Genomic DNA, 16,173 nt, shown 5'->3' with positions numbered 1-16,173 from the left:
ACTCATCTACAGTAGGGAGAGGGTGAGTGGAATGGGACGCTAAACACATTGAAAGTGCTTGAGGAAAATCCAGGGGCTATGTTTAAACATGTGCTTGGCACCTAGGGTGCGTTAGAGCCTGACAGGTTAACTCGTCCACAGCAGTTAGAGTTAATTACATTTAGAATTTTCTCCTTAATTGTAATAAGAGTTGGAAATGAGGCATGCAAGGGCAGTTTGTGACACTTTGCCCATTTTAATACTTTTCTTGTTAAATAAACAATGGAAAATACAGGATGGAGTAATGGCAATGTTATGAAAATGATAGGTTGCTACTCACCATATTGAGGAGATGTTAAGCAAAGGCAGGCATAACAAAAACACTGCTAAACAAATAAGCTCTCAGCCAAAAGGCCTTCTTTTGAATTAGACACCATGCACACACACATTCACATAAACACAACTTGCACGCACATGATCACTGTGTCTGGCTGCGAGCAACAGCGCATGCTGGGAGAAGCAGCCGGAATGGTAGGGGGTAAGGAGGAGACTGGGGCAGGGAAGGGGAGGGATCGCAGGTTAGGGGTGGGTGATGCTAAAGTGCTGCTTGTGGGAGCATATAGGGTTGAGGTGGGGAGAGGGTAGGACAACTAGGTGTGGTTGGGAGGTTAGATGAAGGGCAGGGCTGGAGGGAGTAGGGGAGGAGAGAAGTAAAAAGACTGTGGACACATTGGTAGGATAGAAGGCTGTGTAGTGTTGGAGTGGGAATAGAAAAGGGGATAGGTGGGTGTGGACCGTGACTAATGAAGGGTGAGGCCGGGAGGGTTATGCAAATGTAGGACATATTGCAGGGAGAATTCCCATCAGTTCAGTTCAGAAGAGGAGTTGTTGGTAGGAAGGATCCAGATCTCACAGGCTGTGAATCAAAGAAAGTTATGTTGGGAAAGGTGCTCAGCAACTGGGTGGTCCAGTTGCTTCATGGCCATAGTTTGTCAGGGGCCATTCATGTGGACAGCCAGGTTGTTGGTTGTCATGCCCATGTAGAATGGAACACATTAGGTGCAGCTTAGCTTGTAGAGCACATGACTGGTTTCACAGGTAGCCCTGCCTTTTATGGGATAGGTGATGCTTGGGCCAAGACTGGAGTAGGTTATGGTGGCAGGATGTATGGGACTGGGTCTTGCACCTAGGTCTATTAAAGTGATATGAGCCATGAGTCAAGGGTTTGGGAGCAGGGGTTGAGTAGGGATGGATTAGGATATTGTGTAGATTTGCTGGGTGTTGGAATACCACTGTGGGAGGGGTAGGAAGGATAGTGGGTGGGAAATTACTCATTTTAGAGCTTGACAAGCGGTATTAAAAACCCTGTTGGAGGATGTGATTCAGTTGCTCCAGTCCTGTGTGGTACTGAGTCACAATGCAAATCTTCCTCTATGGCTGCATGGTGGTACTTTGGAGGTGGTGGGTGGCTGGAGAGATGGGCCATGGGAGCTCTGTTTGTATACAAGGTTTGAAGGCTAATTACGGTCTGTGAAGGCCTTGGTGAGTTCCTTGGTATATCTTGAGAAGGACTGCTCATCAGTACAGATGTGACGGGAACAGGTGGCTTGGCTGTAGGGAAGAGAATTTTTGGTATGGAATAGGTAACAGCTGTCTAAGTGGAGGTATGGCTGTTGGTTGGTTGGTCTCATGTGTATCGGAGGTACTGATGTAGCCATCTTTGAGGTAGAGGTCAACATCGGGAAAGGTGTCTTGTTGGGTTGAGGAGGGCTGGTTGAAACAAGTGGGGGAGAAAGTGTTGGAGGTTCTGGAGGAATGTGGTTAGGGTGTCCTCACTGTTGATCCAGATCTTGAAGATGTCATCAGTAAATCTGAACGAGGTGAGGGGCTTGGGATACTGGGTGTTCAGGAAGGCCTATGAATAGATTGACATAGGGCGGTGCCATGTGGATACCCATTTCCGTACCCTGAATTTACTTGTAGGTGATGCCTCACCGACTACAAACATAACCTCCCACTGTGGTATTCCATCATCCACTGAACCTATACAATATTGTCACCCATCTGTACTCAACACCTGCTCCCAACCCCCTTGCTTCAAGGCTGATTTACCTTGTAATAGATCTGGATACAAGACCTGTTCCGTACATCCTCCCACCACCACCACCACCACCACCACCACCACAGTCCTGTCATAAGCATCGTCTATTGCATCAAAGGCAGGGCTACTTGTGAAACCAGTCATGTGATCTACTGGTTATGCTGCAACTAGTGTGCTGTGTTCTATGTGGGCATGATAACCAACAAGCCGTCTGTCCTCATGAATGGCCATCGACAAACTAGGGTCCAAGAAACAGTTGAACCACACAGTTGCTGAGCACGCTGCCCAACATGAATGTCCTTCATTGACTGGTTCACAGCCTGTGCAATCTGGATCCTTCCTACCAATGCCAGAAATCCTGAATTGTACAGGTAGGATCGCTCCCTGCAATATATCCTATGCCCTCTTAACCCTCCTGGCCTCAACCTCTGTTAGTCACTGTGCTTACCCACCTGTCCCCTTCCCATCTGTTTCCACTCTAGCACTACACAGCCTCCCATTCCACCAACGCACCCACAACTTTTTTACTCCCCTCCCTCACCCTTCAGTCACACTCTTATTTTTAAAGTAAGGTAAAAATAAATCTATTGTATGTTTCATTGTCTCTAAGATAAGCAGGTTGCTGTTATCCATCATTCGTTACTGCATAGCACTTTGGTTTACATCTCAGTGGAATTGCCATACATCTTGTATCCCACTGTCCGTGCAGCCTCGAGACTGCACCTAGCTTCCCTACTCTTTCCCCACCAAATCACGGTATGCTACCACAATCAGCACTTTACTGTGCCCCACTCTATCCTGCTATCCCTGTCCTTCCCTGCCCCAGCCCCCTCCTTACCCCCACCACTCAGACTGCTTCTCCCATCAGGCACTGTTGCTCTCAGTCTTGCCTTGGCAGCCAGAGACAGTGGTCAGGGTGTGTGTGTGTGTGTGTGTGTGTGTGTGTGTGTGTGTGTGTGTGTGTGTGTGTGTGTGTGTGTGTGTGTGTGTTGTCTAATTCGAAAGAAGCTTAATTGTTTAGCTGTCTTTTTGTTGTGGCTGTGTGCACCCAAAATCTCGATTTTCTTGTTATGTAAATGGCTGATTTTGTGCGAGTCTAGCTTTGCAGAGAAAGAAACGTCTGGGAACATAGAATTGTGGATTAGTAGTTGTGATGAGTGTATTTATGTCATAGATCAAAAATTATGCACTGTTAATAAATTAATGTTATCACCATTAAATGCAAACATTTGTGATAATACTCTATGCTGTAGCTGAACTGAAAGTGTGTAATTTGAGTGGCCACTACAGCTAAAATACAGCTCTGGTCTGGTGCACTAATTTGTCACAAATGCTCTCATGACGGTACACTACATTTGAAATGAAAAGTGTTGTTCATAAAGGAATTAAGTGTGATAAGATTACTTGTAATGTTACTTTGGCAACAGACAAGTTGCCACAATTATTGATAATCAGTATCAAAATATTTTTCTTCAGATTACAGGTGGAGCTGGATTTGTTGGGTCACATTTGGTAGATGAACTTATGATGACTGGTCATGAAGTTATTGTGGTTGATAATTTTTTCACTGGACGCAAGCGCAATGTTGAACACTGGATAGGTCATGAGAACTTCGAGTTAATACACCATGATATTGTAAATCCTTTATTCATTGAAGTTGATGAAATTTATCATCTAGCAAGTCCTGCATCGCCACCACATTACATGTATAATCCAGTGAAAACAATAAAGACAAATACAGTGGGCACAATCAATATGCTGGGCAAGTATTCCAATTCACCTCTGTTTTGAATAGGAATCATCAGAAGCTCAATTCTACTTTTTGTGTGTTCTTATTTTATACAGTTCTATTTGTTTCTAGGATAATATTACTCGCTAATCATTAACCCTTTCCACTTCAACACAGTTTCTAGTATATCTCACATGCTCCATTCTTGAATCTGATTGTACTGGGCATCAATCGTCCTACGTAGTACTGCCATCTCGGGAAACCTGTGTGGAGGGAGGTTACAATTAATAAATTAAAGTTAGTAGGTGTGAAATGACTAGTTCTTCAAATACAGTCCTTTCTGAGGAGGAGATTGTAGATCTTTTAGAGTAAGTTAAAATGAGTAAGGCAGTGGTTCTGATGATGATAGTGATTCATTTGTAAACAATTAGAGTGGAATGACTGTGGAAACAGTTCAGCTGGAAGAGTGTTAAAAAATGTCACACAGTGAAACATTTTGCATTGTATTGCTTATGTAAACATATTTGAATTAACATGCACTTTTTGTGTTAATGTATACCCTAATTGATGGTCATTAGCATCATTGTTTCCACAAAGAGACTTGTACTCATGGCGAAGATTTAAATAAGAGGGCACAGAGATGCCCCGTGTCTACATTATGGAGTGCAAAGGGGCTAAACATACATTTTCTGCTATGTTTGGGAACAATTTCGCAGTTCCAGTTGTAATTTTCACATTTGGAGTAGTGAAACATCATTAGTACTGCATCTTCTACCGATGAGGTTGACTTACATCCAATAGGTTATTTCAACAGCACTCTTGTACAAATTGCTGGAGAGTAACTCTATTAAGAGTAGCTTCACTGTTAACTGAAACTGACTGTTGAATAAACCCTTGGCAATGTTGTTACCATTCCTTATCTGATGTAAATAAAAAACACATTCCTTTGTGATAGTATACCTTTATAGAAGCACTTGGACCATAACTGCACAGTGAGCAAGTCCTTGGCTGTGGAGAACCACATTCAAGAAAAACTTTCCATTGTCACAGAGTTTGCACCCTTCCTGCCTCTTTAAGAACTATTTATAGCATTGACCTTATGTCTTCTACTTTTTGAATGAAGCTAATTGGTGTTTTCTAACTATCTACTATTATTGTTACATTGTTAACCATTTCATATGACTGGGTAGATGAATCAGTTTCTCATACTGAAGCAGTACTAACCTTTTAATACTTGTTTTTAGTAGATTCCAATCCAGGTAGAATTCTCATAGATGTTTATTTATACTCCACTGGTTATAGTTCTTAATGATTGGTTGTGGACATTTTCTAACATTTAATGAATGATTCAAACTTAAATCACTACCTGGTACAAATGTAGAATATAAAAAGAATGGGAGGTACTCATTTATCTTTAATGGACAGAATATTGATATCATAAAGACATGACATCTTCAGAGGAACCCTGACTACTATTGGTACCCTGAGAAAATGTTGCTTGTGTTATTAATTTGATAATCATTTTCAACCTGGTGCACAGATCTTCAGGTCCAAAATTATTGCTGCAAAGCATAGTATGTTCAACAGTGTGTAACAGAAGATTAACATTAAATGTAAGTGCAACAAATTTAAATAAATGGAGTAATAGTAATGAAGATTCTCAAATACATGTGAATCTGTCATTAGTAGCTCCTTCGCAAGGGGCAAGTGAATACTGATTTCCTGAGACCTAGTTCTGTCGTCATCAACTAGATTCTCATGTAGCTCTTTTCACGTGCCTGCACGTGCACTTAAACGGATACCTTCATAGCCATATTGGTGAAAAAGTGCTTAGGTTCACAGTTGTCTTTCAAGTCAGTCAGTTGCTTTTACATCTTCTGATGGAATTCTCGTGTATCTGGTATTTCAGAGTATAATAATAATGGAATCTGGTTAGTATATCTTCCATGGATTGTAGAAGATTTGAGGAAAAACTATCTAAGTGTGTCATCATATGCAGTTTCTTGAAGATTCAGAAAGTGACAGAGTGCACTTTGACTCGAGTTATTGCTGTTGAAGTGGCAGTTTGGCCATGAATGAAGATATTTTTGCTTTAGACTTAAAGAAATTCATTTTGTCTTCCTGCAGCCTTGTCCTGACCTTGTTGGATTTGTCAGTTATATCTGCAAGACGGGCAATGTCAAGACATTGTAGTTTGAATGCTTAGGTCACTTGACCAAAGAAACTCAACTCTTGCATCAAAAGGATGGGGAGGGGGGGGGGCACTTTTATCTTGATAACTGCCTCATATCAATGTGTTGGAGAAGACATTTGAATTCTTTGTCAATTCCTTGACAGAGCTAAAAGGCCATCTCGCCAATTCTTTTCGGAACTGTCATTGTTCAAAGGAACTTATTTCATCCAGCCACATGCATCAGACTCCAGCGCTATACCGATAGTTTATTTAGTTACAGGGTATACAAGTGTTCTCCAAAAAAAATATACAATTCCCCACATTTTGTTATAATAATAATTATTTTTATAAAGCAAGGAGACCTTTGTGTGTGCAGAGAGTAGGTTTTCTGAATACCTTGCTTGCCGAAAAGCACTTTCAGAAGATGATCGCTTAGAATGTGGTAGTTCCATAGCTTCATTTCACAATGGATCTCCACGAATGATGCACAGTGCTGGATAAAGGGATGAGTCAGTGTTCCAAGTAATCAAGTGAATATTTTTAGAAGTGAAAATGTGCTTCCAAAACGCATTGGTTATGCTGCTAAACAAATGCCATAGGTTTTCACCATGCTCAACTGATTCTAGGCACAATGTACCACAACATGTGTGCAGTGCCAGTAGTCTCAATATTGAGGCTTCTCTGTTGGTATATAATCAGTTTGGGAGATTTCATTGTTGGAGCTTTGCCCAAGTCTGAGTTCAACATTACAGCAGCTGTGGATGTTTGAATATTAATCTAAGCTAGTAATAATAATCATGTAAAACTGTTGTTTTGTCTGTCTGAACATTCTTCTCCAAAACTACTAAACAGATTTTCAGGAGGTTTTCGCAGGCAGCTCGTGTATAGCTTGGGGCATTGTATGGGTTTAGTTCATCAAAATTGGATCACAGGAAAAAAGATGTCATCATTGAAAGTTTTATGTGTAGTATTTCCATAAATGTGCAAGTAATCCTGTCTGTCAAGTTTTCACAACTAACCCATTGAACCAGTTTTAGTGTAATTTTGTATGAAGATAGCTTGAACAATGATGAAGAACATAGGCTACTTTAGAAAGTCCGTAGTAGAAAGTACTTACTGATTTGAAGAATATTATGCAGATTAGGGAAAAATATTTAGTCCTTTACTTTTGATCTTTATCAAATTTGTGTAATGTTTTTATTGGTTGATAAATGACACATAATAAGATTCAACATAATGAATACAATGCTTATGTAATCATCACTGTGTTTAAGCTATACAACCACACTATTTGTTGCATGATTTACATATTATGTAATGTATAGCTTCTTCAATAGCATGATGCATAGATGTGTGCTCCTGCTCTTGCCCCTCTGTACTCACTGCTCAGCAGTGTCACTGCGCATGCCAATGCATTGTGTGTTGGGACAGAATGGGAGGGGGAAGATCTGGATGCACATTATGAACTAGGCTTACACAAACAGGTAGGTGTGAGAGCAGCTTATGTTATTGCATGTGCAGTAACTTGTGTACTTACCATTGCTCATCATAGCAAAGCTACTGATTTGCGAGCGCAGCTGCAGCTAACATCTATTTCTTACATAATTGTACTAAAAAAAGTTTTTATGTTTAAGTGTCTTTTTAAGTTGTTCTGGTCTCATTTTTAAACCAAATGTGAATCGAAATATAATTTTAATAAATATATTTGGCCACCTCTTTAGCCGAATTGATAGCCACTGCATTTGATGCGGAAAGACCCAGGCTCAATTCCTAATACCATCTAAGACCTTTTATTGAAGTAGAGGTCTGGAATGGTGTGGACTCAGCTTCATGAGGCCAAATGAGGAGTTTCTTGAATAAAGAACCACTGACACCATCAGTATTCAGCTACTGGCAATTTCTGCTTTAGGGATTAAACATGCTGATCATGTGTCCCACACTCATGTAGTACTCCTACTGCCTTGAAGGTGTGTCTTTGCCAGTCAGTACAGGCATACTTTTTTAAAAATTATATTGGATTCAGCTGTCAGATATTATCGTACCTATGTTTAAAAAGTTAAATTCATGGAAATTTTTATCTTGACTAAAACATCAGTTAAAAGAAAACACTGGCAGTTCATCCCCCAATATTCCTTTAGTGCCCCCTGTACAACCCCCCCCCCCCCCCCCACCTCTCCACACCCTACCCAAATATCCCATCTCTCTCCTGTGGTGTCAGCAGCTTGTGGTGTAGTGGCTAGCATTGCTGCCTCTGGATCAAGTGGTCCTGGGTTTGATTCCCGGCTGAATTGGGGATTTTCTCTGCCCGGAGACGAGGTGTTTGTGCTGTCTTCATCATTTCATCATCATAATTGTGACAGTGGCTAGATTGGACTGTGAAAAAATTGGGACTTTGTACGGACACTGATGACAGTGCAGTTAAGTGCCTCGCAAACCTGTCATCATCTCTCCTGTGGCAGTAATAACAAGTTGGAGAACAACTATTGTAAAGCACCTTCATAGTTGGGTATCGGTGGACAACTTCCACTTCTATTAAAAGTCCTTTCTGGTAGAGTGGTTTCTTGCAAATTTATCTAAGTAAAAATTGTTCTACAGTATAGCATATTCCATTTCGCTTATCGGTAAATGGTGTAGCTAACACAGTAAAAACCATTGTAAAAATGATCATTTTTTTCTTCAGGACTGTATTTCTTGTTCATTTTCAAACCTCACTGTGACAACTCATCATTAGAAATTGACCACCCGTAGCTGGTTGTAGGGATAGGCTGTGAACATAGATTTACTCTCATACAAGTGTTTGAATACTCACTCACTTTCAACTTAAAGACTCTATTCTTAACTTGATAAAACAGTCATCTCTCATTGCATGGTATTAGCTGATAAAGCCACTTGGCAGCCACACTAGAAAACTTAATATTACTAGTTGTAGGAGGTCACAAATCCCTTGAAGTGCTTCAGCCAGAGGGCTGAGGATCAGTTAAATAAATTAATGTCTACTACTCTTATATATATATATATATATATATATATATATATATATATATATATATATATATATATATATATATATATTCATTTGCTCCTGACTTGATAGTGGGTGTAGCTTCTGTGAATCAACTTTTATAATTTGAAAATAGTGAATAGACCCAACTGTCAGCCCATTAAGACTTGCAGCTGGAGCTCATAAGGCAAGCCCCATTCTGCGATGAAGGAAGGTGGTGCAGTGGTATAGGCACTGGATATTGCTTTTGGGAGCAGTGGGTTTTAAGTTTTTCTCTGGCCATCCACATGTAGCTTTCTGTCCCCCCCCCCCCCCCCCCCCTACCCCCCGCCCCCCTTCTCCCCTCCTTCCACCCTCCCTCCCCCTCCTCCTTCCCTTTCTTCATAACAGATTAAGGAAGATATTGGGAGGGTTCTCTGTGTAGGACATGGCCTAAATTATTATTATTTTTCCCAATCTGTGCTAGCATTTGGTCACTGACTTATTTGTTGATAATGTGGTAAACTTAAGCTTCCTTCTTTTCTAAGAATGTAAGGGAAGCCACTCACAGTGCTTTGTCCCCCTTTAAAACATTCAGCCAAAGAATCTTATGCCATTGGGGGATCCCAGCCAGATGACTCATGATTGGAAAAAAAATTGTAAAAATGAAAGTTCTCCAATAGTATTATAGCAACCATTCACCTTGGTTGATAAAGAGGCATAAGAAACATTTTTAATTACCATATGAGTATGACCTGTGTTTCTTAAAGCACTTACAGTACCTATATTTTATTAAAGTCAACAAGTGGAACACGTCTTTAAGGGGAGCCGGAGGTGGTCAAATCCAAAAATTTACATTTTTTTTTTTTTTTTTGCCCCCTACCGAAAATTAATTGGAACATTCCTCTTTAATGTAAACTTTGAATTATTGTTCTACTCGCCCTGGAAGTGGAGTTATTACCATTTTCCCCCACGCCTGCAGAGGAAATGGGCGGCCGCTGAATGCATCTAACACCCTCTCGTGACTTCCTGGCGAACTGCTTGGGATTTTCTCGGCCTGTTACGCATACAGCGCCTTATGTTGCGCATACAGCGAGTGTGCAAGGGTTGGCTACATTGTTTTCTGTAACAAATGAAGCACTAAGAGGCTTAAACAAACTTCGGGTTCAAGTAAGCTCAGTGATGGAAAGACAATAGGAGGGAGAGGCAGGCTTACTGATGAGGTGATTGAACGTCTACAGAGATACTATGGGTATGCTATAAGGCAAAATACTAGTAATGTTAGTGACATGCAAAAAGCAGTGTGGGCATTGTTCCTTCATACTGCCTCTTCCAATGAATACCCTCAACACAGCCTGTGCCCAAAAGATTCCTGGTGCAAATATAATGCAAAAAAGGACTATGATCACAAACATGGTTTGCCAGCAGGTGTGATAAATGCAATAAAATCAATTTTTCATGACTTAGCACAGCCAGAATTGTTACACAAATGTCTACACGGAAAGACGCAGAATCCTAATGAGAGCGTAAACAATTTGATTTGGAAAGTGATTCCTGAAAGGGTGTTTGTAAGCATAAAAACACTGCACTTTGGCATTTATGATGCAATAGCAACCTACAACCAAGGGAACAGTGTGAAGTTCTGAAGGCATTAGGATTTACAGCTGGCGTGAACACTGTACGAGCACTAAGAAATATTGACAGAGAAAGGATAAGAGGAGCAGAAAGAAGAGAAAGGCATATGAAGTATGATGGAACAACAGGCCAGAAAAGAAGACAGAAGAGGAAGCTTTTGGAGGATGAAGAAGAAGACCCTGATAATCCATCCTATAGTGCAGGAATGTATTGAGAAACTTTGATAGCCATTTCCCGTAAATTAGAATTTTTCGGATATAAGGAACATATTCTCAAAATCCACTCAAGCTAGAGAGATGAAATTTTTATACAGCACTCCTAGTGGTGAAACTTCCATTGTAACACAGCCATTTGGCAATATGTTCAGTAGTTTCATTTCAGTTTAATTATAAAGCAATTATGTGTAAAAAAAATTTGGGTCATTAAAAAAAAAAAAAATGGAAGAAAACTAGAAAAGATACTCCAAAATCCCTCTGTCATAACTGCAATACTAAACCACTCTATATGTAAAAAAAAATTCAAATTTTTCTATTTGGTAGTTTATTCATAAATGTTCCTCAAACTTAGTGATTTTAACATGGGCAGTATAGGCACCTCCGGCTCCCCTTAAGCTGATCATACAAGCTGTTTCTCAAGAAGTGGACAATTAAGGGTGTCTACCAGTGTATTTACCATTGCAGTTCACACAAATATGTCCAGGAAATGGAACTTAAATAGTAAGTCCATTTTCTGTAACATCCTGAGGATAAAGAGTTGAGTGCAATACTCATTGCTCTCAATTGTATAAAATTTAGCCATAAAAAGGATAACAGTGCTCGTCATGTTATCGATAGAATATACACAACAGAAAGGCTTGTCATTCACAATTTTTGCAAAAGCGAAGTTCACTAGTATCATTATGGTGGGTACCTGATTGAGTTAGATTTGTAGCAGTAAGATAACAGATGTGGCAGCCAGATAGACTTGAGGAGAATTAAGTGGCATTATGCTACATCTCCAAATGTGCACTGATGTTATTGGTACGGAGTAAAGTTATGGCTGTGTGGAGGGAAAAGAGACAAAAAGTGTAACTGAACAAGCCTTGGAAGATCTGATTGATCTTTGTCAGGGTGTACCTTTGTTCAATGCACTTTGATGGAAAGAAGTAATTCTAGCTCACTTGTAGCACATGGTGTCCTACTGCATCATGAATGGCCTGCATGAAGTGATCACTATTGCAGTGCACTGTAATTTAAGTATGTGCTGATTTGATGGATATTTTGTATTTTAACAAATGACAGTAATAATGTGAGGTGCATGTTAATGTTTTGTGACCCAATGAATCTTGTTCAGATAATTTAATGAACATGTTTCCTGGCTGTTTTATGATCTTCAGTGAAATACTGCAATATTTTTCATTAGTTGGCTTTATATTATGATTTTTTTAGTTGAGCTATATTAATTGAATTGAGAGGGCTGTAATGATCATAATGTTGATTACCCGAACACCAATATGACAGCATTAAAGTAAAAGTGCAGAGAGCAACTAGATGAACCTCTCCTCTGTACTAACATTGTCATGAGGAGTAATGTGGAGGGACATCCAACTCAGTCATATAGTACAGCTAAGAAGGAAGGATTTAATGTCCCATCGTAATTGAGGTCAATAGAGATGAATCACAAGGTTGTAATGTTTCAAGGATGGGGATGGAAATCAGCTGTGCATTTTCAAAGGAACCATCTCAGCATTTGCCTGGAACAATTTACAGAAATTGTGGAAAACCTAAATCTTGATGGCCGGATGAAGATTTTAACTGGCGTGTCCTGAATTTGAGTCCGCTGTGCTAACCACTACACAGCTTTGCTCAGTGCAGCTAAGAGAAGAAATGGAAATGGCATCTTTTGTATTATGTTGAAAATTTTGAAAGGTTTAGATTGGTGTAGAAAGTTGATTAACATACCAGTATTTCAAGTTCTTAAAATTACCTTAAAAATTAAAATGATGAAAACAATAAGTATTTATGCCATATAAATGTCAGTTATCACAAAAATACAAAACTGGAAATAAGGCTGTGCACTAATCTCACGTTGGTTGTTAATGCACTAAAGTGTTATTTGACTGCAGTAGTTTGCTGGTGTCAGCCTACTGAGTTCCTCATTGAAGGTGAGTGAAGAAAGAAAGAGAGTGCGTAGTGTTACATGAAGTTGTGTGGAATCAATGAAATATTAATGCTAAATTTTATATTAGTAGTCAGTTAGCCTTAAAAATATCTGTTGCCAGTGAAATTAAAAAGATTTTTTTACTGCTTTATGATTAACATTTAATTGGTTGCAATAATTTAATTTTGTTTACAGGGCTGGCAAAAAGAGTTGGTGCTAGAGTTTTGATTGCCAGTACATCGGAAGTGTATGGCGACCCGGAAGTGCATCCCCAACCAGAAACTTACTGGGGCCATGTCAACCCTATAGGTGAGAACGAAACAGAAAGAAATAATTATATTCCTTATAATGAACATGTAATACATCGGTTCACACACACACACACACACACACACACACACACACACAGACACACACACACACACACACACACACACACACACACACACACAATTTCCACAGTTGCAGTGTGTTGTATGACAGGTTAGAAGCATGTGCTCAACAGAGTAGATGAAGAATAATGTTGAACATAAAAAAATTTCAGCATTCTGCTATAATTGTCGAGTTTTGAAGCATAATTTGAAGCTGAATAAATATAAGATGCATAAAATCGAAAATTTCTTTTCTTAGACAAATTTTTGAAGAAATGATAAATTGCTGAAGAAATATGATTTCTAAACTCTATTAAATCTTCATAGCTTAGTATGTATTACATTAATTGTTTAGGTCCCAGGGCGTGTTATGATGAAGGGAAAAGGGTTGCTGAAACACTTAGCTATGCCTATGCAAAACAGGAGAAAGTTGATGTTAGAGTTGCAAGAATATTTAACACATATGGACCAAGAATGCATATGAATGATGGAAGAGTGGTATCGAACTTCATTCTTCAAGCCCTTAACAATGAAACCATCACAGTGAGTTTCTACATCCTTTTGACATTATAGTATTTAAGTAAAATAAAATGATGAAGGTTAGAAACCTGTTTTATTCTGAAGGTTACCAATGTGAGACTGATTCAGTACTTGGATACTGCTTCTAAAAATAAAAGATGGTTAAGTTGCTACAGTTGTCTCAAATGTAATAGACTACAATTGACATTAATGGTTGCTTACATTTGAATGTGTGTGTAAATTGTGTTTGGGTGGACGAAAAAGGATTTGTAAGTCCTTGATATTGTAGTGGCCTTTTTGTTGTCCTGGCATTTGCTAGTTGAATTGTATTTGGTTTTGTGGTGATGGAGTCTCTCTCTCACCCTCTCCCCCCCCCCCCCCCCCTCCCCACTCCCCCACCCCGCACATATAAAGCAATATAGTGACAACAGTGTGTAGAAATACTATGGCGCAAGAATACAGTTCAGGAAGCTGACCATCGTTTTCTTCTGTTTTTTAATTATTCTCTGTATATAGGTTACCTTTTATTTCCCAATGTATCCTTACTTGTATACAGAATTAGTTCAGGTTTAGAGTTATTGCTGATCTTGGCATCATGGCTGTGTCTATATTTGAAGAAGTTTGACAGCATGACACAAGGTAGCTGAAATTTCGTATTGTTAACATCAACACATTTGCTTAGTTTTCTTGTGCACTCATTATTTATAAAACACTTCTGATAAGGGAGAATTAGCATTTGTACTGCCCATAAGTTCACCTATAGTCCATTCATGAAGAGGTGAATGAGGGCTCCCTAGTTCTGGATCAGCAGAAGCCTGTCAACTTTGGCGTGCTCATGTTTTGTGGGCTGCTGCCATCCTTAGTGATCAAATACAGAACCTTGCATATGCAATCATTTCAAAGTGATTGTTATGTAATTTTCATTATTTTTTAATTGCCACAATGTAAGTTTAGTACTAGTTGTTTTTAGTTTCGAATTGTCTATGTGAACTGTTAGTGACAAGCACTGTTGTTCAATATGCAACCATCAATTTAGATTTGACGAATCCTGTAAGCTTCTGTAATGCTCCTGTCTCACTTTTAACTTTCATAAACGCACCGTATTTTACAGACTATAAGGCACACTTTAACTTTTAAGCAGTTTTTTTTTAAAAGTAACATATTTACCATCAGATTGCAAAGCCAGACTAAAAAAAATTTGTAATTTATAAAACCGAACTTATCTTTAAAAATCACTGAAAATCGTCAACTGGGCTGCTTCTTACTCCTCCTCCTCCTCCTCCTCCTCCTCCTCCTCCTCCTCTTTGCCATCATCAGTGTCCTCTTCATATATAAGATGGTCTTCACTGCCATCGAGAGCATTACTTATGCCACACTTCATGAAAGATTTAACAATAACAAAATGTATACGCTCCGGGAAATCTGGGAGAAACCCGGGAAAAAACCCGGGAATTTTTTTAAGCAGGAGAAAACCAGGAAAAACCTGGGAATCTTTTTATAATTCCAGGTATTTGTCATTGTTTTAGTGTTCAGTAAAATTTTGTAATTTTTACTGGTAAGAACCAATAGTGTAACAAACAATTTTACTGTATCCTGCTGCTGCAGAATAATACTTCAGCAATGAAACATAAACGAGAGAAAAAAAAATAAAAAAATAAAACTCAAGTTGCAAAGTTAATGCGCCATTTACAACAACAAAACACAGTGCATGCCGAAAACAAAATGTGTCAAAGACATGAAAAATGTTCACATTTAAAGACAATGAAAAATTTTAAAACAGATACCTGTTTCCGATGAATGTGACAGTGTAACTGTTTACATTAAGTTTGTTTGAGCAGTTGCCAGCAGGCTCATGCGCATGCACAGTTAAGTTGCGTATGAGCAATACCTTCTCCCGCTTCTGGCTACTTGAACTGTGGCTGCCGCAGTAGCAAGGAGCAGTTATGCTACCCAGAAAAATTTTTCTGTGACACTCAAGCTGCCAGATTCGTGCATGCACAGAGCAGTCTGGGTTGTAATGGGGTGGGGGATAGTTACCCGTGTTTAGGTTTGGTGATTTTGCTGCTTCCTTTTCGTTTACAGTTTACACATCAAATGAAAACAAAATGAATTTCTGTGGCCGGAAGCTATCAAGTGAATTAAAACACATTCTTATAATTACGGAAGGCTAAAATACGTTACTGGTTTAAGTTTTCTGATTTTATTTTATTTCCACATTTTTGGCAGTAAAACATTAGTCAGCTTGTTGTCAATGAAGTTGCTTTTGTGGTTTGCTAAATAAATGTGGTTTTTATTAATCTTTTCCGCAGATGCAGTCAGTTTTAAGATACGAAGTGTTTGTTCCACACTATTGGCTAGCTTCAACTTTTCACAGAATTTCACGTGACAATTTTTATCTTCTGGCATGTATGGTATAATAAAGAATCAAACATGAGACCCTACAGTACTGCTACTCCAAGAAAATTTGCATCCCGAAAAGTTTACATAAAAGCTTATCATCAGATAGGGGCCTACTTTGTTGTGAATCTACACATATGAATGTATCCT

At 39.1% G+C, this 16,173-nt stretch overlaps 1 protein-coding gene across 1 annotated transcript in view; it reads left to right on the top strand.

Annotated features, from left to right (window-relative positions):
* The window catches only part of LOC126457823 (UDP-glucuronic acid decarboxylase 1), a 70,352-nt gene that overhangs the window by 19,133 nt on the left and 35,046 nt on the right, over positions 1-16,173 (top strand). Inside the window, exons 3-5 of the mRNA XM_050094451.1 lie at positions 3,557-3,842; positions 12,932-13,045; positions 13,463-13,650. Of these exons, the coding sequence (XP_049950408.1) occupies positions 3,557-3,842; positions 12,932-13,045; positions 13,463-13,650 (588 nt within the window). The remainder of the gene's footprint in view (positions 1-3,556; positions 3,843-12,931; positions 13,046-13,462; positions 13,651-16,173) is intronic.

The sequence above is a fragment of the Schistocerca serialis genome, chromosome 2 (assembly GCF_023864345.2).
Source record: "Schistocerca serialis cubense isolate TAMUIC-IGC-003099 chromosome 2, iqSchSeri2.2, whole genome shotgun sequence".
NCBI lineage: Eukaryota > Metazoa > Arthropoda > Insecta > Orthoptera > Acrididae > Schistocerca > Schistocerca serialis.
Note: the sequence above shows the minus strand (reverse complement) of the source record. Positions and strands in the feature narration are given on the sequence as shown.